At 35.3% G+C, this 25,410-nt stretch overlaps 2 protein-coding genes across 5 annotated transcripts in view; one reads left to right on the top strand and one right to left on the bottom strand.

Annotated features, from left to right (window-relative positions):
• Positions 1-5,805, top strand: part of LOC110030580 (F-box/WD-40 repeat-containing protein At3g52030) — a 58,804-nt gene extending 52,999 nt beyond the window's left edge. For all 4 annotated transcript variants that reach the window (XM_020733371.1, XM_020733363.1, XM_020733356.1 and 1 more), the window contains exons 7-10: positions 1,948-2,037; positions 2,661-2,803; positions 4,975-5,059; positions 5,173-5,805. In XM_020733371.1, the coding sequence (XP_020589030.1) occupies positions 1,948-2,037; positions 2,661-2,803; positions 4,975-5,059; positions 5,173-5,566 (712 nt within the window). In that variant the 3' untranslated portion in view covers positions 5,567-5,805. The remainder of the gene's footprint in view (positions 1-1,947; positions 2,038-2,660; positions 2,804-4,974; positions 5,060-5,172) is intronic.
• Positions 5,806-7,448: 1,643 nt separating this feature from the next.
• On the bottom strand, positions 7,449-16,581 carry LOC110017827 (F-box protein At1g70590). Its single transcript, XM_020714950.1, has 6 exons — positions 16,392-16,581; positions 15,742-16,151; positions 12,571-13,063; positions 11,093-11,226; positions 9,136-9,318; positions 7,449-8,046 (listed from the first exon to the last, which is right to left on the bottom strand). The coding sequence occupies exons 1-6, from the start codon at positions 16,579-16,581 to the stop codon at positions 7,879-7,881; spliced, it is 1,578 nt and encodes a 525-aa protein (XP_020570609.1). The 3' UTR covers positions 7,449-7,878.
• Positions 16,582-25,410: the final 8,829 nt, after the last annotated feature.

The following is a 25,410-nucleotide window of genomic DNA, read 5'->3' as shown; positions in this document are numbered from 1 at the left end:
TGGATGGAATAACGTAACATCCAGATATTCGGAATGAGCGTCAACAAACAGAAAGTGACGGTATGCGATTCAGGGCCGGAGAAAATTAATTTGAAGAATTTCGATCTGGAGTAAGGAACCATGATAGGCAGGACACTGAGCAGTGGGTTGTGTCCAACTGGTCTTGCCTCTTTTGCTATTGTAGCCCTTTTGGTGAAAGGTGATTCAGGAGCCTATGAGGATAGTGGGTTAATTATGGGCAAGCCAGATTTATGGATGAAAGGAATTCAATATAGGATAGAATGGAAACCAACCCCCGCTTCATGTGCTGAATGAACTTCAATCTATAAAACTGAGGAGGAGACTCGTGCATAAGGAAGTTGATGATGTTGACCTTTGAGGGGGAAGATGCACATGAGTGGTTGTATCAGATAAAGCGATACAATGCAGTGAATGGGCTAAATGAGGAGGAGAAGCTCATGACAACATGATTATGTTTGGAGGGGAAGACTCTAACATGGTTTCAACAGAGGGAGGCTAGATGCCCGATCAGCTCATGGGTAGATTTTAAGGATTGATTGTTGAAACGTTTTTGAGCCATTTAGGAAGTGGACCTACACTAGCAATTCTTTGCATTGAATCAGTAAGGGACTGTCAAGAAGTATAGGCAGAGATTAGAGCTATTATCGTGACGGCTGGGGGAGATTTTTGAAGTAGTATTAGAGAAGAATTTAATGAAGGGTCTAAAGCTTACATGTGTGCAACACTTCGACTATTGAGATCGCTGGGATTGGGGGAAACGATGGAGCTAGCTCAGATGGTGGAGGACAAGAACCAGATGAAAGCCGACATAAGCAACACAATGGAATAATTACACAAGAGTACCTTGACGACCACGACATCGATGATTCATATAATGTCATTTCAGGGGGAGGGGCTGAAGTAGAAGAATATGGGGGCTCATCCGGCGGTCAGCTTCAAGCACCTTACAGAGTTAGAGATTCAAGAGAAACAATCAAAGATGTTATGTTTTCTGTGTGATGAAAACTTTTCTTTAGGACACCGTTGCTAGGACCGGACATTAAGGTTCTCATAATGTGTGACGAGGAGGCAAGGAAGCTTAATCTAATAACAGTTTCCTTTCATCCATCTTGATGACAATGTATTTTTTCTGGGAGGGGAGTGTTGTTACTTAATCCTATCCTATGGGGCATTTTAGCCTTTTATTGGCCTAAGGGTGATTGAGTCTTTTATGATTTCTTATTGTTTAGTATAAATAGACACTAATAGGTTTGGATTAGGTATGCATGAGATTGGATCTTGTATCTTAGGGTTAGGGTTTGGGAGAGATTTCCCATCTCTCGGATTGTAGGATTTGGGAGAGCTAGCCAACCTCTTGAATTGTAGGTTTTTGTCCTTTTGTGTGGAAATCTGTGCCGTTTTCTATCAAAATCCTGAATCATTCTCATGCAAAACTTGCCAACTATCTAAACACATATCCAAGCCATCCATATAAAGTGTTATAACCTTTTGTTGTAGTGATATATGGGTATCATCTTTGGTTACCAATCTCCGGGTGCAAGGTGATATATATTAGTTGGCGATGATCATTCTATAAATACTTGAATTTTCTTAATGAAGGATAAATATGAAATTTGCCTAATTTTTTTATGTATTTTCTCATGCATATAATTTTTTAATTTTTTGTGATTTTTATAACCTAGTTAGGAACATTGGCACGCTGGCAATGTTTAATTCTGGAAATCTTCTATTCCTGTTATGCTTCCATTTCTTCATGAATTGACAAGCGTTTACTTATAAGCTATTGTTCGAGTATGGCAATGATTATCTTGATGAAGCAGTTGAAATAGAAATCTATACATGTTTCCATATATTATTACTACATGAATGATTTCTTTTACTGACATATTTAAATTGTTATTCTGATAATATTTAATTTGTTTTTAGTTATATCGACCCTGAGGCTGTGGTTGGATGTGATGATGGTCGGGCCCATGTATTTGATATGTATAGTGGGAGGTGCACTCGAATAATTAGGTAAATGCGATGGTTCAGGTAAATCTGATATGTTCTTTTAATTGCATAAGCTGTGATTTCTCTTGTTTTGGCTTTGGTTATTTGGACGTTAAGAATGATGATAGGTTCATGGAAATTTGCTTGAAGTGGTAGAGATTTTGTAGATTTATTTTTATTTGATTTTTTTTTTTCAGGTGTTCTGTATTTTGCATTAAATTCTGTGCCGGAGAAACGTGAATTTTTTTATAGATCCTTGGTTGGTTTATATTTATAAAATTTTTTACCACACTTACACTTTCAACAGAATTTATGAATCCATTGCATACCTCTTGTAAACCATACTGTTCTTGATGCTAAAGAATGACTTTATTGCTTTGTTATCTGTACAAGATAATTAGCTATAATGCATTCACGGTAGCCTTCTGGTGTATTACACATCTCATGCGCATGCTACAAAAGGCTGGAGTTATTCTGTTTATTTTGGAAAATTTTGTTTCTTGCTTGACTCATTCCTCTATTTCTATTTACAATGAGATTAACTGTTTAGTTATTTATTTGTGTTTACTTGTTTGAACAATTGGTGCTATTACAGATTTTATATCATTTGCAACATTTTGTAATGCTGTCAATCAATTGATTTGCAGGATGCATGGTGCGCCAGTTTCATGCTTAGCTTTAACTGAAGATCAGTTAGTACTTGGTGGATCTAATTTTGGCACAGTAACTGTGGCAGATCTTTCAACCGGTGAACAGTTGGCATTATTGAAGTCATCTTTTTCTAACACAGGTTTTTTCTCTGTTTATTTCTTAACGTTTTCCAATCAAATTTTCAGCCAAATTACTTTTAAGAGAAATTCTTTGAAAGTTTTTTTAGCATGTATAGTCCTGAAAAATTCTTTTCTTGTTTTCGTTTAAGTCGATGATTAAACTTAGCAAGATATTGCTATACTGAGATTGTGCTTTAGTTGTCAAATTAGTAATTTTAGCTTCTTAAGGAATAGCGAGTGCCTTCAAGTTTGTTAACTTTTTGCTTGTAGAAAGCAGAAAGGGAAAAAAAGATTATACTAAGAATGTTCGAGGAACATTTTGTTTATTTCACCATATTGGAAATAAACTTACAATAATCAACTGGTGTAGAACAAAAAAATTAGCCCCATTAAAGTAACCTCACAAGCATCTACTTTGTTAACTTTTTTATAAGTTATTCAATTTTTACTCATCAATAGATTAAATGAGAAAACCGCAACTAAATACTTTTCTTTTGCATCCACTTTCAGTCTTTCTGACTATATAACATGCATGAAATTTACGTGAATATCATCAATCTAACAATAAGTCTGAATAATATACACCTACTAATAAGATGTCACAATCGTAACTTTAGTGTATTTCATGCGAGTGATTCTTCCTCTTACAGCCTCAGTCTCATCATGTTCATCATTCATGCAATATGTTTTGTATTTCTAAGATTCATAGTATTCACAATCCTTACCATACAAATCAAACTATATATAAATTAATCTATGTCATATTGTTTTGTATACCATTAGTACAGCCATGTATGAATCGTCAAAATTTAAGATCTATGCAGAAAGTTGTAGGCATTCAAAATCAATATTAGTAAACAAATTGTAGATGATTTTGTTACTGCAAATGCCCTTCTAACTAGGTTTTTAGATTTATTTAAAAATCATATTTTACCCCTTGTTATTTCCTAATCATGAAATTAAAAATTAATGGCTAGCTTAATGCAATCTTTTAGATGAAAGTGTCAATTAGGCGGTTTGAAGACCTTATTAGTCACCCTACTTCCTCATCATGTTCATTGGAGACCTTTTGCTCACAATCAATATTCTGCATACCCTGGCAACATTTGGCTTGGTTACCTCTGCTAATTCCAGTGAAGGCTCTCATGAGATCTAAATGCTTTATTTTTTGTGTTATAATAAACTGCAAAATAGTTTAATCACTGTGAATTATGATCAATGAAATAGTGAAAATCAATTCGAGGATAAATCATGGAATGATTATGGATATTTTGCAAAATACCCCCTACCTTGAACTTTCTATTGATCTTTATATAATGTTATTCTTTCAGTGATATCTATACTCATCCCATCTTTTTTCAAACTGCAGGCAACCGACATTGTTGATCTCATTTTAGTTTGTAGAAACCAGTCCTAAAACGAAGACTTCAACTTATTAGTTGAGATAATAATCTGAAGGAAAATCCATATTAGATGATTAAATGTCATAATTACTTTACTAAGTTAGTGTATAAAATTTTGATGCGCTTGTTTGCAAGTGCTATTTTCTTATGATTGGTTGAGGTTAGGTTACTTACTGGCTAGTTTTATATTCCCGTTCTATCATTGTTTTTCGCTTTTGTTTGTTTAAAGTTTAAACTAACAACCGTGTTTCGCAAATATTAAACTCAAGCTAGTACAAATAACCGTGGTGGAGCCAGATGGACTGCCTCTCTAATACTTGAATTAAGCTGACATACGCAGAGCTGCGTACGTCGGGGGTTATTCAGAGGGAATTGGGGGGTTATAGCCTTATAGGTAAGTTATAGAGGTGTTACAGAGAGTGTAACCTACCTATAACCCCCCAATATCTTCTAAATAACCTCAAACGTATGCAGTTCTGCGTGCGTCTTACGTACGCAAATTTTTCTCATATTTATGAGGCTTTCTTTCACTAACCCATAATATGTATATATACGTACACTTATACTCAAGCTTGCGTGAATAGCTGTGGTGGAGCCAGATAGACTCCCTCTCTGTTGCTCGAATCAAGTTGGAAATTTATGAGACTCTCTTTCACTAACCCAATATTTGTGTCAGCCATATGACCCTTTAATTATGTGGCTATAATCATGCTTGTGGATTGAGACATGATCTTTCCATGTTTAATTGTGATATGATATTTTTGTCCTTGTTCTTTTCCTTTTGACAGGTATGAAAAGTCTTTGTTTTAATTCTCATTCATATTTGCTATATGCGGGATCAACTGCTGGTTATGTTCATTGCTGGGATCTTAGGTCAGTGAATAATGCCTGAGTAACTTGTGTAATATGAATTGGGAGTAGAAAAGATTGCATTAATGAAAACTTTGTCATTTTTCTAATAAACATCCAAAATTTTCTTTTTGCAGGACTCAGCGTTCCCTATGGGAGACGAGGGTGAGCCCAAATGTCATCTACAGCATGCGTCATCTAGTAACAGATTCGTCGACATTAGCGGTTGGCGGGCTCGACGGAGTTCTCAGGATTCTCAACCAAAGCACAGGCGAAATTCTTTCGTGCTTCATAATGGACCCGTGCACCAAATTGGATGGTTCATCCGTATCCAGATCACCTTTGAAAATAAAGATGAAGGGCATAACCATCCCTGCAGATACGGAGATTCATCGCATTCCGAGAGACCGACGGCCTCCTATTACGTGCCTCGGTGTTGGGCTAAGGAAGATTGTTACAGCTCACAATGAGAAGTACTTGAGATTGTGGAGATTCCATCATTCTCTGGATGGCATTGTTAACAATTCCTAGCTGTGGCTTATTAGATTATGAACTCACGACATTACCCCCTCAAACTGGGCTGAGGGGAGTTTCTCAATGATTTTGCTCGTAATTTAAAGGAAGTTTTACATGCATACCGGTCCTTCTTATGTATTTACATCATCTAACACCTAAAATTCAGTTTTTACATAAATGCAACCATACCTTTGCATGCAAAATGCGTATTTCAATTTTAAAAAGTTAAACTAGTGGTATTTTTTATGTGATATGAAAGATTTGGGTGGTATAAATGTAAAAAACCAAGTTATGGTGTTAGATATGTAAATATTTAAGAATTGGGTGGTATGATGTAAATGCAGCTAATTTTAAATGCTCAGTCCTGGTGGGAATGTGCAATTTCATTAGCAAGGTATTAATGAATCCATACCAAAGGAAGGGGAAGGATCGTTCTAGCTTCTAAAAGTAAACATTGTCATTAGAGAAAGCTTAATTAACGACTTAAATTTAAAAAGGAAATGGGGATAATTAAACGAATTATTACATAATAGAAATAAATGCTCTGATCATGACATGTATTTATGATTTATGAAATGGGAATTATGTTTGACACCCATTTTATGAAGGAAGATTTACATTCGTACCACTCAATTCTCATGTTTTGCATATCCAAGACTGAATTTTAATTTTTGCATACATGCCACCTGCACGTGAAAACGTGTATTCAAAGTTTAAAAGCTAAAATGGTGTCATTTTATATGTTACGAAAGATTTGGATGGTATAAATGTAAATACCAAAATTGAGATGTTATATAAAAAAAGACAACAAATGGGTGGTATGTATGTAAATGCTCTTCATATAATATTTGGTCAATTTTTTATTATACCCAATATTGCTAAATTTTGCACCTAATGACTATAAATGATGCCTATTACTCACGCAATCTCCACTGCTTGCCGAATGCTGCAACATAAACATCATTTTTATATTTCTAATATTTTTTTATTTAATTTTAATAAAAAATACAATAAAATTTTGATTCATGTTTGATCCCCTCAAAAATATTACATGCAGAGAATATACATGTGGATTTGTTGTATTGTGGTAGTATTATAGCAGTATTATGATGAATACCATCATAATGCCACTATAATACTAGTAAATCTACACATGTTCACACTTATCATATCCGCATGTAATATTTCTTCCTAATACACAATTCTTAAGCCAACAAACATGCATAGAAACATAAACATATTTTTTCAATAATATAAAACAAACATCTCTCACTATTTTAGTCAAACACCATGATATATTCCAGCTCTTAAGACAAGTTTAAATGTCGGTGAAAATTAGGAGTGTAAGCAAAACGAGTTGAACTTGAGCCGCTATCGACTTGAGCTTGATTAATGTTTTGGAGCCCAAGCTCAAACTTAAGTCTACGAGTTTGAGCCAGTTCACGAGTCAATTTTTTTAATATAAAATAAAGAAATGATATTAATTTAAGCTAATTTTATAATAAATTGTTAAATAAAATGAACAATTAAGAGATAAGTAATACTTAATCATCTAATATATAATAAAAAATATTATTTTATAAACATTTTTAATACCTTAAAAGAAAATTTTAAAATTTAATATTTTTTGAAAATATTTATGTTAATATCTTTTTAAACAAGCCAGCTCACGAACAAGCAAGGCCAATTGGGGCTGGCTTGAGTTTTGGTTTGTTAGCTCATCGAGCTTAGTTCACGAGCCATTTATCGAGCCGAGCTTAAGCTGGTTCACGAGTTGGCTTCTCACTCGCACCCCTAGTGAAATGCAATAGGAGTAATAAAAACAATTATTCATGCTTTGAACCAACAAACACAATAATTTAAGCAGAAAACCAGAAACTGAACACACTAAACTCAATTTCATAAAAACAAATCAAACCACGCATCAAAAGCATTCTTCTACAGAAACTTTACCAGTATGTATACACATACATACATACAAAATACAATTCATATCTAATATAGTCCTCAAAAATTTCCAGACGCACCCCATTTAATCTACCAAATGCCGAATTTCTTGTGCTGCAAAATGGCTCCTTCGCAGCTTTTGCCAGAAGGTCCATTAAACACATAGCATTGTAGTTTCTGGTTAACCAGCCAGCCACATGGCATACAATAAACTTCTGTTCTTTGTTTCCTTTTGTCTGAGTTCAACTAAATGCAATTTGCATTATGAAACTACCTTTGCATCTGGAAGCTTCTTGTTTTCTTCTCACTGCTGACAGAAATAATGGTAGCAGATTCATGTCACCGCTGCATGAATTGCAGAGGCTACATTCTTCACAATTTTACCGATTGAAGGGCTGCGGCCTCCATCTGTTGACGGAGGTCATCGCACGATCCCGTAAGGGTTGCGACAGAGCCTCAACAATCACATCCCTGATATGTGATGCAGCTGTCTCTCCAGCTCTCACAGCTAGTTCAACATAGACCAGTGCCTTCATGGTGTCTCCTGACTATAAAAAGAGAAAAAAAGTTTATTAATATGTGTGATATCTGGTTGCTGTAGGGATTGTTTGGTTTCCAGAAATGAATACAGTGCAGAAGTAATATAATGTAATTGAAATTTAATATATTTGAAATGGAAGAATTCACATTTCTGTGTTTGTTTTGAAGGAAAATTAAATTAAAGTAAATCATGCTCAGTGATAGTAGTGGCAATGGTGACGGTGACAAAAGGCTGTCGTTTGCAATGTATTTGGAAATTGCTCAAATCTAATGAATTCAAAATACACAAATTTTGAACGGTAGGGTGAATTCCAAATTCAACAAAACTTTACACAGCATTTCATTTTCACCCAATCAAATGCCAGAATTTTGAGAACTCCTGCTTTTGATTTACTTCACAGTTTAAACCACTAGTGTAATGAACCAAACAGTCTGATAGAGTCTATGAAAGATGTGGAAAGGTACAAGGTGGAAGCAACTTGAAGGTTCTTGATCCTGCTGACTTGAGCTGCAGGAGTAAAGTGCAAAAAACCTATGTCCACAATACTAAATATTCTAATGAGCATAGAATTAATAAGCAAAAAACCATCAATAATGAATAAATTTTCTAACCAGTAATCCTAATGGTCAGTGCCGATAAATTATGAATAAATTTTCTAACCAGCAAAATTTACCAATATTCACTAAAGGCCTTCCAAATAATAAGTGAAACTCATCACTGAATACTTAAAGAACTCTCCATTTCCGACGGCTGAAAGAGCTAAAGGTAGATGAATGAAAGTAGCAGAGAAGACAGGCAATTGCACTCATTTAGTTTAACAGCAGAAAGAAAATGGAAGAATAATTTAAATATGGAATAAAAAGTACTGTAAATTAATAACAATTTCCTGAGGTTCTAAAATGAAAAGAATGTCTTTGCCAATTGGTGTATCCTCAAAATCACAGTAGCAAAAACAACATGGTAATAGTTTATGTCTAACGTATACTTTCACGTAGTAGTTAAGAAACTAGAGCCTATGGTTAAAAAAAAAGAAACAAAAATAAAGAAATTTCCATATGAGTGCAAGAAAAATTACTGTAGAGAAAAGAAAACTTACAGAAAAGAGTTCAAGGCCATGCTCAAATTGTGCTTTTCTATGACCACAATCTGCAGCACGCTTCAGCCATATCCTAGAAAATCGGAGATCCCGTGCGAATCCTTTGCCAGTAGCATAACATAGAGAGGCATTGTACATAGCACGTATATTGCCACCTTCAGCAGCTCTTAGATACCACCTCGCCTAAACAAATAGACCTACTTCAGTAAAACCATCCAAAAAAGCAACACTTAAGATTTTGTCATCATAAAATTTAAATGTCCAGCGGAAACGTTTCCAACAATCCAAGACACATGTAAAAACATAAAATAATAACATAATCCACCTTGTAAAAATATGCTACGAAATGTAATAATTGTAAAATTGAATATCTATATTAATTTGGTATGTGATGGGTAGTTAACCATAAGATTCAGGAGTTGCAATTAGTTGTAGGAATAATTGTCGTGAGACAGTTGAATGTGAGAAGTGATTACAGGTACAAGGGAGTGAGGCGAGCTTATAACAAAAAACCTTGCATGCAAATTCTCTTTAAAACATAGAAAAAATTTAAAATTCGAGGAGCTTAGATTCTTGCAAGACTATCCCCACTGATAAACAATCTAATGGCTATAAATATTTTTTCCTCATCATCCATTCATGTTTATCGCCTTGGAACTCCTGGAGATGAAGGAGATGGCCATGGCAATAGGAAAGTAGTTAACTTTGTTCTTCAAGTTACCCGGTTGATTTAGGAAAGGGCCTTGTGAATGATGGGCCTAATGCAAAGGGGAATAGGGAAGAAGAAAATATGAGATGGAGAGGAGAGATAACTTAAAATAAGGAAGCCATTTGACCTCTACTGGGGAAGGAGGAGCATGTGCCAGTCGAACACTAGAGCGGAAGAGGGGATAGAACTTAGGATGAGAGGTACATAAGGGGAAGAAAGCACTCTTCCAATAAATGTCATCCTCTTCTATTTATACAGAGGAGAGCTCCTCCTTACAAGTATTGAAATGCAAACTAAATAAAATGAAAGCACCATAAAGCATAAAAAGAATCATGATCATCTTGTAATCCCATTATCATCTGGTCTAAATTTAAAGCAATAATGATGGCTAGTCATTATTTTTGTTTTCTATGAAATGCTATTTCAACGTATTATTTACCATTACTATTCTCAGCCATTAAAACCAATGGAATGCCCAATGCATAGAGAGTGAATTTACTGCTGAATTGGTTTTCAGCAATCTATTCATCATTATTTGTGATCTGAGCAAGGTTTGCAGAACAATCATAGGACATATGATGAAGAGACCACCATGCTTTGATTTAATGATCAAGATTCTTTTTATGTTTATATTGGTTTTCATTAAAATCCTGGCAATGAGGAGCACTTTCCAATAAATAGAAGAAGATGAAATGTAACAAAAAACATTGATGAAAGAAATGAAGGATTCAGCCCCTTCCCTTTTGCTATCTCTTCCCTCCCGCCTATCTCCTCTCCTTCTCTCAAACCATGGCCAGCTCCCCCTCTAACTTCTTCTTCCCAATCCATCCCTTATTCCTCAGCTCCTTGCTTATTTAATTACCCTTCTTCCTCCTCTACTCTAAAGTTGATAGTCTCTTTTCACCCACATATTAACTCCTCAGATGAGGAAGAGCATCAATCAATCACTCTATTACATCTGAACATTCAACAAATAAAAGCATCTAAATTCCTGCAACTAGAAAGGAGTTAATTATCATTAATGAGAAGTAGTCAATAGAGTTTCCAAATTAAAAATTTTGTGAAGATTGCCGAGGAATGTTACAATATTTATACTATTAGTCATTGCATGCTAATATATATATAAAAGACAACGGTATTAGCCACACAAATAACATGTCAAACGAAATTTAAGTTGAAATATTTGTAGTGTAAAAATGACTGCAAAAATATAGAAAAAGCAAACAAATTTTTGACAGTATAACATACAGCTTCCTGTAAATTACGTTTAACTCCACGACCCTTGTGTAGGCAAAGGGCCAAGCTGTATTGAGCACGGGCATTTCCTAACTCAGCTGCCCGAAAGAACCATTTTACAGCCTCCTCCGGTTCAGCTGGATCAGCTGCAACAAATTGTAGTAGATACAATGGAGTATGTCAATCTTTTGCTATAGGTGAACACATTCAGCAAGATACTGCTCAAAGAAATACAGATCAAGTATGATTAGATATTAGATAATGAAAGGAAGTAAAACATATTTCCATGTAATACTACCCAAAAGCAAGGAAAATGCAGCATCTACTAAATCAAAAATACAAATGAATGGCAAATGAAGAAAGATAAACAATGGTTTACACTGGAATATAGAAATTACATAGATACATATAAGTTAAACCACAGACAAACTTCACAAGTTGGGCATATTGTTATATAATTGAACAAAGCAAGTTGACCCGAGCCATTGCTTAAAATTGAGCAACAAGAGGCGCGACTCAACGCAATTTAAAAAAATGCCATGAGACGTGCACCTCAGGAAACCAGAGGTATGCATATGTTCAAATTTGTAGAGGTGTTAGTCTAAAAAACTAGAGTTTATAAGAATTTAGTTATTTATCAACATGTAAACCTATAACACCAAAACCAAGTAAAGAAGAATAGTGCACACACTCCGACTCCTAGCCACGCGCTTGAGTCAAACCCAATGCCACTCACACTCCTTGCCACATGTCACTGCTGCTACATAACCGTTTTTGAGGAGAAAAAATAATTTACTATAATGATGGCTCTAATGAAGGCCCACTAAAAATTAAGTTTTTATTTTAAATATATTGTTAGTGATGACAATGAGGAAGACTTCTGAATTCATAAATTATATCTTAGTGACTTATACTAATTTATGTTTAATCTAGAGATAAAAGATTTACTACTATGATCTTACTTTGATATCTTACTAGTATGTCACTTATCATTTCATATTTATCTTAATTTAATAATTTAGGCCTAAGGTTTATGCCTTAAAACCACTAGAGGCTTAAGCCTCCCCTTTTAATCACGAAATGCACCAATGCCCAATTTCACAATTTAAGACTTGCCACAAAACACTTAAAATAATAAAATTACAAATAGCAAGGTTTCATCCCTTGAAGAACTTTGAATCATGGTAGTAACATCAACTGATTTTTTATTTGAAGCAGTTGCGCCTCAAACTTTAATCAAGCAAAGTTCCCTAAAAAAGTGATAGCGATTTGGCATCTAACCAATTCTGTTAGCATTGAATAGCGAAAACAAAAACCCAATTGCAAGAAAATAATGAATTCAACAACTTTAAACCAAATCAAGCAACAAGAAGTTATAATCTCTGCATTTAGCTGTGGTTATTTTGCAGGTAAGCAACCAATCAAACCACACCTCAAGCTTACTTTCCACTTCAAATATAGCCACAACGATGACCTCACAAAATACATACCTTCCAAGAAGCAGATTCCAAGATTGCACTGTCCCGCAGGATGCCCTAGCTCGGCAGCCCTAGCATACAAGCTCTTGCCTTCCTCCTTCCGACCCATCTCCCAATACATTAGCCCCGCATCAACCATCGCAGCAGCTGATCCCCTCTCAGCCCCTTTCAGGAAAGACTCCAGCGCCCGTTTAGCATCGGATCGTACCCCGCGACCATGCTTAAACCGTTTTCCCCATCTCAGAAGCACCATCGCCTCCCTTAGAGGCCTAAGAGCCTCTCTCCACGACCTACACACCGTGCTAGCCGCCCAAAGCTCAGGGATATCGAACGCCGCCGCAATTCGGGCCATTACATCGAAGGGCAAGTCAGCGAATTTGCCACTATATTGAGGAGGAGGAGGGATTTTAAAAGGAAGGTTCGCACTTTCTCTTCTGCCTCGCTGATGGGGAACAGAGAAGGCGGGAAGAGAGGGATTAGGGTTTTCGGGATTCTTCTTAAAAATCTGTTGCTTTTTATAATTTTTAAGGAGTCATGAAGGTTTGTTATTCTGTTTTGTGGAAACTTGAAGATTTCAAAAGGTTGAGTTGATTCCTTTTTTTCAGAATTCCCTGCAGTTTTTAAGGTTTTGCATTCTTCACTTTTAAAATCTTTTTATTAAAAAATATTGACTTGTTCAATCCATGGCTGTGTCTGTGTGTTTATATATATATATATATATATAATATAATTATATAAATAGCACAATAAACATTATTATTTACAAATCAAGCACCTACATTTCTAACATCTAAAACTTTCATATTAACATACAAGAGGTGTTTGGTAGACGTCGCTCCGTCAATTCAAAATCTCTTGAATTTTGCGTGTTCCGTCTATTTTACAATGTAAGTTCAGATATATTAAATCCATCTATGAGACAAATTTATAGGATGTCGCCCGGGAGGTCAGATAAATCCAATTTTACTTGAATTTGATAAATTCTATATAAGATAAATCTAAGTCACAACCAAACACCATCTTAAGATTTTAATATCATGCCAAAAATATTATTTTCACTTATTTTCTGAAATTTACATGTGGGATGTATAAATATATTAAAATTATGCGGTATTTGTGTAAATTTCACAATAAATTTATGGGAAGATGGGAGCTCATAAATGATGGATTATTTAAGATAAACTTACGCAATTGAGTTATTAAATATGATTTATATCTAATACAAGCAAGTGGAGTAATGAAAAAGTCAACATACAAACCGAAAGAGACCTACTACTACATATAATGAAGAAATTTTGTTTGAGAAGCTTTGTGTTTTTCGAGAAATTATTCCATATGGTGAATGCGGTATCTGATCTCCACCGTTGACGCCGCGATCAAAATAATAAAAAAAGTTAAAAGTGGGGCTCACGAAATACGTTTTTGCGGTGATCGACGGTAGAGATCGGACACCGCATGCATCTCTGCATGCGGTGTCCGAATGGAATAATTTTTCGTGTTTTTCTAATATTTAAATTATGCATAAGGAGAGAAAAAAAAAACAAAGGCTAATTTCATTGAGATAATAATAAATAAATGAATATAAAATTTATGAAAAAAAATAAAAAATTTTTGTTTCTTGCTTTTTATGCTAAAATTCAACGGCCATCGACGTAGTGCTACATAATTTATCATTAATATGCAGCTGGTGTATATTATTTATTAGTTAATTTGATGATATTAATTCAGTTGTGGAGAGGGAAAATAAATAGTGAATAGAAGGATGAGAGCAATTCATGGGTTTGGAAGAGAACGAGACGGGGGATTTTGGATGGATCTATTTTCAAATTGGTCCAAGTGATTGCAACCGAAATTCAAAATGTGAAGAACCGAGCTAATCAAAATTTCACTAAAGCCAATTTGATCGAACATAAGTTTACTTTTATTCAAGAGATTCGGCTACGAAAAAACCAAAATTTAGTTGTTACTTGGGGTTCGATTATGAACAAGCACAAAAAAATACATATATATTGTATGTATAATATCGATTTAATTTCATGACCCTCTAATTAATTTCAAGTTTTTCAATTTTTTTTGTTTGCTTGATTAAATGAAAATTTAAGATTGAATTGAAAAAAAAAAAAGGAAAAAAAAAACATAATAGTGAGTTTTTAAAAACAAAAAACCGAATGTATTTTTGAAACTGAACCGAATCGACCAAATTTATTGTAATATCAACAATCCATTCATACCACAAAATGGATCAATGGGAGATGTCAAAAGCACAAATGGGCTCTTGCAACCAGGTGTAGATGAGTTGATGGCAGCTTTGCGTAAGTCCTCTCTCGACCCGCTTTCAAATCTTCAATCAGACGAGATTCAAATTTAATCCTTTTTAATATATATATATATATATATATTGTTTCCTCTAAAATACTTCAGAATATATTTGTTTATATCAAGTTCATGAACTATTATTATCATTAGAAAATTGAGTATTTTGTTTGAAAAATAAATGCATACCATCATCACTTAAACAAACACAAAATTTGATTCCAACATCCTCTTCAAATTATTATATTTATATAAAAAAAATTGAGTTTTAAGCAACAGCCCTAATATTAAATGGGCCTCATGGGTGTAATAGATCGAGTCCACTAGCTGTGCATTTTTTTGATCGGCGTGCATTTTGCATTAATATAAAGGTAAAAAATACAAAAGTTGTACAAAACTATGCCCAACGAGTATCAAAAGATATAGGATCTACCGAGTTCCAAAGCGTAAAATACTCTGAATCTCGCTCGAAGGAGTACAAAAAACTATCAATTAAATCTTGGTGAGCACAAAAATGAACAGCCTTTTTACAAAAACGTGAGAAAAATGAAAAATAAAATGTTTGTACTCCATAAAAAAAACAATGTTTGGTTTGCCTGGAGGGTGAAGATTCCGCTAATGTTGCTCCATGTTGCTATGGAGGAAGTCCATGATAGTTTTGTTGTCTCTTTCAATAATAATACCATGAACCTCACACATCTATGGTTCAAACCAACTTTTCAATGAAATAGTTGCCTCCAGCACCATCCAGGCGCTATCTGAATGTTCCCAATGACGCCTAGCCACTTTGATGTAATGACCCTATTCATCTCGGAATACAACTCTAATACCTGCCACACAAGAAGGGAATGAGGCACTATTAATATTCACCTTCAACCAACCGGAAGGGTGGCACCAATGCGAGTTAGAAGACAGCCTTGAGAGCTGAGGTGTCCATTGCTCCTGAATTGGATGACGGTAAGGAAATGAGAAAGCCCCAAGGGCAGCAATAACAGTGGGTGTACCGAAAGGCTTCCCATGTTTTTTAGCATTACAAGCTCGCCAACATTGGTGAATCAAGTTACAAAAAATAAGGGCATGAGCTAAACCTTCCCCATCAGAAGAAGAAAGAGCACGAAGAGTGTCCTCCCAATTACCAAAGAATGACATAATCCCGACCATCATGATCTCACAATTGGAGGTGATATGGGTTATATCTTCAGCTTGCATGCAACCCCAAGGGCATTCAGTCTGCTCTCCAATGTCATAATTGTGCAGCCAGACATTGGTGGGTACAGATCCTTATTGATTCACAACCAAAATAGATGTTCATGAGGGTGTAATGTAAGCCTCTTAAGCTACTTCAATTCACCAACATTACCCTAAAACTGAGCCATATAAGTAAAGAACGTAATAGTGCATCCCGATCTCGAGGCGAGTAATTCCATCGTATCCTCATTAGTGTTTGATTCACAACCAAAATAGATGTTCATGAGGGTGTAATGTAAGCCTCTTAAGCTACTTCAATTCACCAACATTACCCTCAAACTGAGCCATATAAGTAAAGAACGTAATAGTGTATCCCGATCTCGAGGCGAGTAATTCCATCATATCCTCATTAGTGTTTTTGTTGCATGGGATTGCCATGATTCTGTGTTTAAGATCCTCCCCAAAGGATTGAAGTAGCAAGTCTTCATTCCAATTGCCATATTGATGTAAGTCGGCTACCATAATGCCCTCAAGCTTGCACAATCAATGAAAACCACCTTGAGAGAGGACTGTCCATTATCCATGCATGATTCATAGCAGAAATAGAATTGTTATCCCCAATCTTTTTATCTGGTAATAAACCTGAGGTTCTCGGCTCCCTCCTTAAGGATTTTTCAGAAAATCAAGTCCCCATGCCTCCTCACAAATCCTTAAAGGTGGCCATACTTAACAATTCTACATATGTGGAGGGGGGAATTGGGCTAATTAATAAAGTTCCAAGCCAACTGGCCCGTAGAGGCCTATGCCAATTGCAAGAGTCTCTTGAAGACCGAGTCCTCCAAAGAATGAAGGTTGGCAGAACACATTCCATTTAACATAATGCAACCCTTTGTCGCACAAAAATTTCCCGCATTTTCTCTTGATCTCCAGCCCCACTATAGGGAACATCATTATGTGTTAAAATGAAACTAGAGATAGATAGGAGGGTGGTGAAAATAGTCAAAATTCTGCCAGCTAAAGAAAGGAGCTTATTTCCCTATTTGTTGATCTTGCTAGAAGACTTCTGTTGAAGCTTACAAAAATTCGAGTAACATAATTTGTGCATAGCGAGCGACACACCTAAGTATTCCACCTCGTGAACCTTGCAAAACTTCCGAAATTTTGCAATTTGATTATGCTTCCAACTCTTTGTATTTTGACCAAAGATGATAGAAGACTTAGATTGATTGATACACTGCCCAGTCCATGAGCCGGTTTTGCAATATGGTACTCAAATTCTTGGCAAAGGCCATAGAAGCATTGACAAACAATAAAATGTCATTGGCGTAAAATAAATGGGAAAAACTCCTACCTTTATCCACAACTATGATTCTCACATGTTTGTAATGGTGTTGAAAGGCTAGCGACAATGGTTTTAAGCAAATAATGAATAAATATGGCGATAAGTAGCATCCTTACCTAAAATCATACCGAGCTTCGATCCACTCCAATCTATGACCATTGATCAAAAGGCAAAACTTGGGCTATTCAATATAATTAACAACCTAATTGGAACTTTTGGGAAGAAAATTCATGGCATGGAGGACCATTTTGAAAGTAAGCCAGCTCATCTTGTCATAAGCTACTTCATATCAATTTGAAGAGCCATAAAACCAGTGGTGAAGGTGGAATATTTGAACAAATTGCACACCTGTTGTGCAAGAAGACAATGATATGAGATAGACCGCCCAGTCATGAAGGCAACTTGCTCAAGAGAGATGATATGGGGTACAACGCACTTAAGCCTTCCCACCAAGAAATTGGCAACAAGCTTATAGATTGATTGACTTAGACCGATGGTCCTGAAGTTGCTAGGGGAGTTAGTGGTGTTGCACTTTGAAAGCAGGATGATAAGGGTCTTTTTCCACCTTGCAGGCATAATACTTTGAAGAAAATTGTAGGCATCATCTCCCACAACAATCCAAAATTTTTTGAAGAAAGATGAGGTGCATTTAGTGGTCTAGCACTAATCATAACGATCGTACTCATTAGGCGTTCCTTTGGAAGTGACAACCTACAGATCTCCTTACTGTTCAAAGGGATTCTGTGAAAAACTTCAAAGAATGTTAGAATTCCAGTGAATTTCTCAAAAGAAGTCTACCCCACCTCGATCATCAAGTGAGTTATTCCAGCCAAACTCACTTACATTCCTGAGTTTATATTCCATACTAACGCGTAGTTCTTTGAGGCACAAAAAAGAGGATTCCCACATGTGAGCATACATGCTGATATTTATTAATATCAAGACAATCCACACCAGAAGTCTTATCGAAAGAGAGCCTGCTATGACTTCGTACTATATAACATATAACTTAATTTTATGATAATTTTTTCAGACCCCTGTTCGAGCACTTATGTTCTTGAGTTATAAATAAGAACGAAGGATCTAATAGAAGGATCTCTTACAACTCCCTCTCCATTTTGCACCCTAAAAAAAACTCATTAAACCACTTAGCTCCTTTTCACTCCTTTAATTTCTCTCCCGGATAGTTTGAGTCCACGAATTATGTGAGATCTCACTTCCTATAAGGATTCAACATTCTAAAATATGTGTTAAACGTGGAACTCATTATCAAAATTTAGCAATGAGATCTTCTATCGCAAGGAGAAATGAGAACAATGATGAATTTCACTACAAAATTTTTAATACAGTAGGAGTAACTCAGAGAACAAATGAATAAGACGATATATGAAGTAAGGCAAGAGATATCCTGATCCCGTTCCAAAAATTGTTTAAGATGTCATATAGGATCATCAAGTTTAGTGGAATGAAGGCAAGATCAATAGAGAGATCAACCACTAGAGAAGAGCCACCTTGAGTCAAGGGGAAGAAATTATTGGATTCGACATTAGATGAAGTGAAGGAAGATGACGATGACGTGACGTACATTTCCAAATAAAAGACATCTGAGTCCTCAGAAAATGAAGAAAGAGGAATACGAAGAAGAAGAAGAAGAAGATTACAAGAAAACACATTATCCTGAGAAACTATTGAAGCATAACCCCTCAAGAGGATCAAAATTCCATCTCTATACTCTTACAAAGAAAGAACCAAATCTACTAATTATGTAGCTATTTTTGAATAAGCGGCCCATCTACAATGATAAACAACACCCTTAAGTGTCATTCATAATGCTCAAGGAGTCAAGTTTACGCCTATTCAAAAACTTGTCAGTGGGAGTTATCTCCTCTTAATAAATTCAAATGAACATTTATAACCCAATTTGTTAGCATTCAAAAGCCACAGAAAAGAGCTTAAGCTTTACTAAAATGTGAAAAGCTACATTTGAAAGCCTACAAGTTTTTTTTTTTTATCAAATTCCAATGCAAGATGCTTGGCGTAAAAACTCTCGAGCCTTTCGTCTCTCATGTGTCACTCAAACAAGGCCTATGTGAGGGCCTATTTTGATATGTGATTGGCTTACAAAAGCCTAAAACTTTAGGTGAACTCCTGGAACTGGCCAACAATCACATCTCAATTGGAGTAGTACAAATAAAGGCTTATTATAAAAAGAGTTGAAAAGGAGGTAGAGGCCCCCCAACCCTCCACATTGGAAATCACCCCTCTATGGGCATCCATGGCCAAAATCATGGAGCCCATTCATAAGAAAGAATTCTTCAAGAGGCCTTCACCAATAAAGTCAGTGAGCTTCCATAAAAATCCCAACAAGTATTGCGTCTATCATTACAATGATGAGCATGATACTGAGAAATGTCTTCACTTCTGAAACCTAATTGAAGAATTAATCGGAGCAGTGAAGTTGAAAGAGTTTGTTATGCTAGAAGTTCAAAATCATAGGTAAGAAAATGTGCCGGTTGAGACCATTCCCGATGAGCCAGTTTTCACTACAATCATTAATATCATTGGCGTCGTACCGTCCATGTTGATTGAGGATAGTGTTGAAGTTGCTAAATGTTCAAGTTTGAAGCAAAGGAAAGTGAGAGATGTTCATTCTGCTAGCAAGGTTGGAACTGCAACTCTCAATCATCCGTTGAAAACTTTCACGGGAACTGACTTTTTCGTGGGCGGAAACCATTTTAATGTTGCCACAGTCGTTACTTAAGTCATCATCAATCACCAAATTAGGAGTATTTTGGTGGATATAAGGAGCTCCATCAACATCCTTTTTGAGAAAGTATTACAGAACATAAATATGACAAACATCTGACTCGCTCCCACTTTGAGATCTCTCTATGAATTTTTAGGGGACAGAAAAGAGAACTGCAAAGTTATCTTTCTACCAAGAAATTGGGGAGAAGTGGATAAAAAATATAGATCCACGACATTTTTCATAGTTGTAGATGCTCATACCACTTATAATGCCATCTTTGATAGAACAATCCTCAACCTGTTTAAGGTGGTAACTTCGACCAACATGTAGTTGTCAAATTTTGAGGAAGAGGAGAAATTGTCACAATGATGGGGGACCTTTTTCAATCTTGGAGATGCTACCTATGAGCTATGGGGAACATTCAATAGAATCACCTAGAAATTGATGCTCATAAAAGGACAGTTTGGAGACTCTAAAGCCACTAAACAAGTGTATGTCTTTGAGAGAAAACCTGAGTGAACATTTAAAATCAGCTCCAACCTGTGTCATGAACATAAAAAGCAATTAATCTCAAATTTAAGGGATCATCACATCTTATTTGTGTGGACTGTGTATAAGATGCATGTAGTTGATATCAATATTTCTTGTCACCGACTCACACATAACCTTAATGTTAGAACTATAAAACAAAAATACGAGTCGTAGCCACTACCTTAGCTAAACCAATATGACAAGAAGTTTACAAGCTCTTTGAAGCCAGCTTCATCTGCAAATTTCAATATCCAGGCTGGCTAACAAATATGATGATGGTTTGCAAATTAAAAAACAAATAGAGAATATGTGTGGACTTCATAGTTGAGCTAATAGTTCATTCTCAACTATTAGCTTACCATCAATATTCTAACAGGCTGGCTAACAATATTCTAAACCCTAAAGAGGTTTGCTTTCAAATATGATGATGGTAAGCTAACAGTCAAGAAAATATCAATCTTCATCACCTTCCTCATCATCATCTTCTTCCTCTTCTTCTTCATCATGAATAGGAGAATATGCACGGTACATAAAGTAAAAAAAACAAACAATATGTACCGTGCATCGTGTGAAAGCTCTATAGGGGTCCATTCGAATATTAGACTGTTAGCTTTATGACTTGTGCAGAAAAAATTCCACTTAGAAGTATCCGCATATTGTCTATGAGAAATGCTGAAATCGCTTCATCGCGCCTAACATTGATTCATCCTGGAATAATGTGTAGAGGGTTATCGATAACATCTCTCGTGAAGTTGTCCTTAAAGAGCTATGAAGTCCATAATTCTTGTGTAGTTCCTCTAACATATCATTGAATATCACTTTGTCATGCGGAACATATTGTTGAATCTTGTTGGGTGACTCGCAAGGAACTCCTAAACCCATTTCGCCTTAATATATGAGGATGTCATGTAAGAGGAGTGATCTATGTAGGACTTGTAATACTCATGATTCTATGTCAATGAATCTATCAATGCATCAATATGCAAGAGTAAGTTTAGGAAATGTAATCTCTTCAAGTAACTTTTAGAGTAAGTTTAGGAAAGTTTCTACGATACTTACTGATGCCTAAAGGGGTCAAATTGAATCGTGAAAATTTTAAACTATCTTAAGCTTGCCTCCCTATTGGAATATAAAAGAAATGTAAACACTAGCTGACTGTATCACAAGCTTAAGTAGGTTCCTCTCAAAGTCAGGTGACTGCTACTCATCCTTCTTCAAAATAATGAAGAATTATCTCCAATTTACTTTAAAAAAATAATATGATCAAGTATTTAAATAGTTGAAGGAACTATTTGTCTCACCTCATCTATTAAAAAGTTCAAAACTAGGGGAAGAATTATTCATTTATCTCAAAGTCAAGAACGAAGTTGTCAGTTCCATATTTGTCTATGAGAAGAATAAAAAGAAAGTTCCAATCTATCATGTAATTAAAATTTTACAAGGAGCAAAATCAAGATAATGTGCCATGGAAAAATTCACATTAGCTCTTATCGTCTTGATATTAATTACGACCTTACTTTCAATGCAATAAAAAGTCATCCACTCAAATCAGTGTTGTTACGACCCAACCATTCTTGGTGACCATTAAAATGATCAGTGGAATTGACTGAATTAAACATTTCTTATATTCCAAGGATAACGATCAAAGCTTAGGTGTTCGTTGACTTTCTAGCAGATTTTTCAAAAGGATTAATCTAAGATGAAACCAACATTGTAGATAAGCTCTAAATACTTTGTATTAATGGAGCCTCAGAAACCTAATAAAAGGAGTGGGTATGGCTCTATAAAGCCCATAAGGACTTGCATCTCATTATTCAATTTTACTCGATTTTGATGCCTCTAAAAGTCCGGTAAAGTATGAAGCAGTAATCGTCGAGTTGCAACTTTCATTAACAATCATATTGAAACATCTTCTTGTTAAACCAAACTCACAACCAAAAGTTAACCAAATAAATAAGGTATTCAAAGTATGAGATGATATACTATGAAAATAGTCATTAAAAGCTAATGCTAAAATTAGAGAGCTTGAATATAACTGAATCAAGCACATTTCAAGGAAAAAAATCAAGTCATTGACTTTCTCTCTAAACGTGAATATTAGGGATCTAAATGACATATGACCATAAATTGAATTTCTATCAAGGAGCTTGAAGTATTAAACATTGAGCCAAAAACTATTGCAAGGTAGATTGATCTTATAAAAGTATATCTGATTATAAAGAAAATTTCATTAGAAGTAACAAATCCTCAAAAGTTCAGAACAAAAGCATCTCAATACTTCATTATCAATAATGAACTATTTAGAAAGTAATTGACTACTATTTCATTGAGGTGCATCAAGGAGAACAAATCAGTAATACTTCTTCGTAAATACACGCAGGAGAATGTAAAAGCCATTCAGAAGGAAAGACTTTGGCCAATTGTATCTTATGACATAGATATTACTCACCAAATTTAAGGAAAGACTCAGAACAATTCACACAAAGATACAAATGATGTAAAAGGTTTAATCTCATGTGGTTACAACCTTCTCATAATCTTCAATCAATCACAAATCCTAACCTTTCACAATTTGGGTGATGGACCTCCTAGGTCATTTTCCTAAAGCTAAAGAGGAGCAGATATTTGTTCTCATGATGACCTCCTCTCTTCAACTTTTGCTAAATATCACTTGGAACTATTCTTCCGGGACATTTATCTCCTTCTAAGAGATCTTTCCCATCAAAGCAAGATCAAAATGACAATGAATTCTTAAGAGCAAAGGGAGGAGAGCAAGAACAAAGCTTCAGATTCATGATTTTTTTCAAGGAGAAGCACAACTCTTAAATATAATGTAGAGAGTTAACACAAAAAACTCTTCTAAAAAAAATATTGAAATTAATGTCGTTGTTACTAATGTTATTTTATATTGACAAGGTGAAGGTATATCCACAAGTACAATAAGTGTCCTCATAGTTTTGGTTCTAAATTATTTAATATTATTCTCAGACAACCTTAAAAACTCAATATTGGCATATTCTATAAAACAGGGAAGTTTAAAAAATTTTCACATTCTACTCCACCACTCTTTAGGAGTGTGCACATCCTAAGCAACTGAATTAAGTCATATCTTTTGTAACAGTATATGCTTCTGCCATGAGTAACTCGACAAGAAAAAATCCTCTTGAAACATTTGTGAGTCATAATCACAGAATGAGTTGCTTTCATCAACAAAAAAGTAAAGGCTTCTGAATGAGAAACAATCCATAATTACTTGAGAATACTCGCAACTACTCCTTGAGAGAAATGAAAGTTCAAGCTCAATGGTAAACTCTCACGGTTACTCTTCAAGGCATAGCTTGCAAAGCTTATCGGTAGTGGAAAGCATCGTTAATTTAAATATGAATAGATATGTATCTAGACAAACTCGACAGGGCAAAACGCTTGCTACAACTTTCTCATCTCTCTAGAAGTATATAGAGGTGATTTAATCTCTTATCTATTTATTCTTCATGCAATACTCTGTCGGAGAACTAAGAGAATCGGGGAACTAAATGTATATCCAATAAATGAGTTTTTTAACCAGAAGGAATGCTCTGATACTAAATGGGCCTCATGAGCTTGTTGGATCGAGCCCACCAGCTGTATTTAGTGGTCTAACACTGACTTTATCGATCATACTCATTAGTCGTACATTTGGAAGTGACAAACTGCAGTGCTCCTTACTATCTAGAAGGATTCTGAGAAAAACTCCAAAGTACATCAGCATTCCAATGAGTTCGTCAGAACAGGTCTACCCCACCTCAACCTTCAAGTGAGTTATTTTAGCCAAACTTACCTGCATTATCCGAGTTCCTATTACATACTCGTACGAGGTGGTTGGATCTTCTCACCAAACTCACTCACAACTATCTGGCTACACCACTCTCACTAAACTCGCTCACAACTATCTGGCTACACCACCGAGCTGGACAAGCAGCTCTCCGAGGCAAAAGGAAAAGAATTCCCTTATGTCAGCATACATTAGCAGCATGACAATCCACACCAACAATCTTACCGACAACGAAACCTTCTTAGCCGAGCTGGACAAGCAGCTCTCCGAGGCAAAAGGAAGAGAATTCCCTTATGTCAGCATACATATCACTATTTATTAGCAGCATGATAATCCACACCAACAATCTTATCGACAACGAAATCTTATTAGGCTCTGTACTACATAGTTATAACATAGTTTTATGATTATTTTGTAGATCCGTGTGTGGATACATAAGCTCCAGAGTATATAAATAAAAGAAGAATGAGCGAAAATGAGGATCTCTTATTGACTCCCTCTCAATCATGCACCCTAAAAAATTCTCTAAGTCCCTCAGCTTTTGTTCACTTCTCCTTCAAGATCTCTCCTGAATTTTATGAGTCCATGAATTATACAGGATCTCACGTCTCAAAAGATTCAACATATTACATCTCCAATAAAAATTTAATTAATATCAAATGTGTGCTCTATTATGACCATTATTTACTATTTCAAAATGCAATTCATTTAGACATCCCAAAATTGTTTACGAAAATATGAAGTTTAGATTTTTTTTTGTTTCAATTAGGAAAATATGAAGTTTAGATATTTACTATTTCAAAATGCAATTCATTTAGACATCCAAAAATTGTTTAGGAAAATCTGAAGTTTAGATTTTTTTTGTTTCAACTTTGCTAGAGACTTTATTGGTGGTCACAGTGGAATGTTGTCGGCCAA

The sequence above is a fragment of the Phalaenopsis equestris genome, unplaced genomic scaffold (assembly GCF_001263595.1).
Source record: "Phalaenopsis equestris unplaced genomic scaffold, ASM126359v1 Scaffold000002, whole genome shotgun sequence".
Classification (NCBI taxonomy): Eukaryota; Viridiplantae; Streptophyta; class Magnoliopsida; order Asparagales; family Orchidaceae; genus Phalaenopsis; species Phalaenopsis equestris.
The sequence above is the reverse complement of the archived record's forward strand: the minus strand, read 5'-3'. Positions and strand labels throughout refer to the sequence as shown.

Bases quoted from the DNA above. Each gene is read 5' to 3' on its own strand.
- LOC110017827 (XM_020714950.1), bottom strand. From the start codon at position 16,581: ATGGTAGCCGACTTACATCAATATGGCAATTGGAATGAAGACTTGCTA. The intron at 13,064-15,741 runs GTGAATATTAAT...AAAAAGCAACAG, and splicing joins ACCCTTCCGGTTGGTTGAAG to ATTTTTAAGAAGAATCCCGA. The intron at 9,319-11,092 runs GTATGTTATACT...CTATTTGTTTAG, and splicing joins AACGTAATTTACAGGAAGCT to GCGAGGTGGTATCTAAGAGC.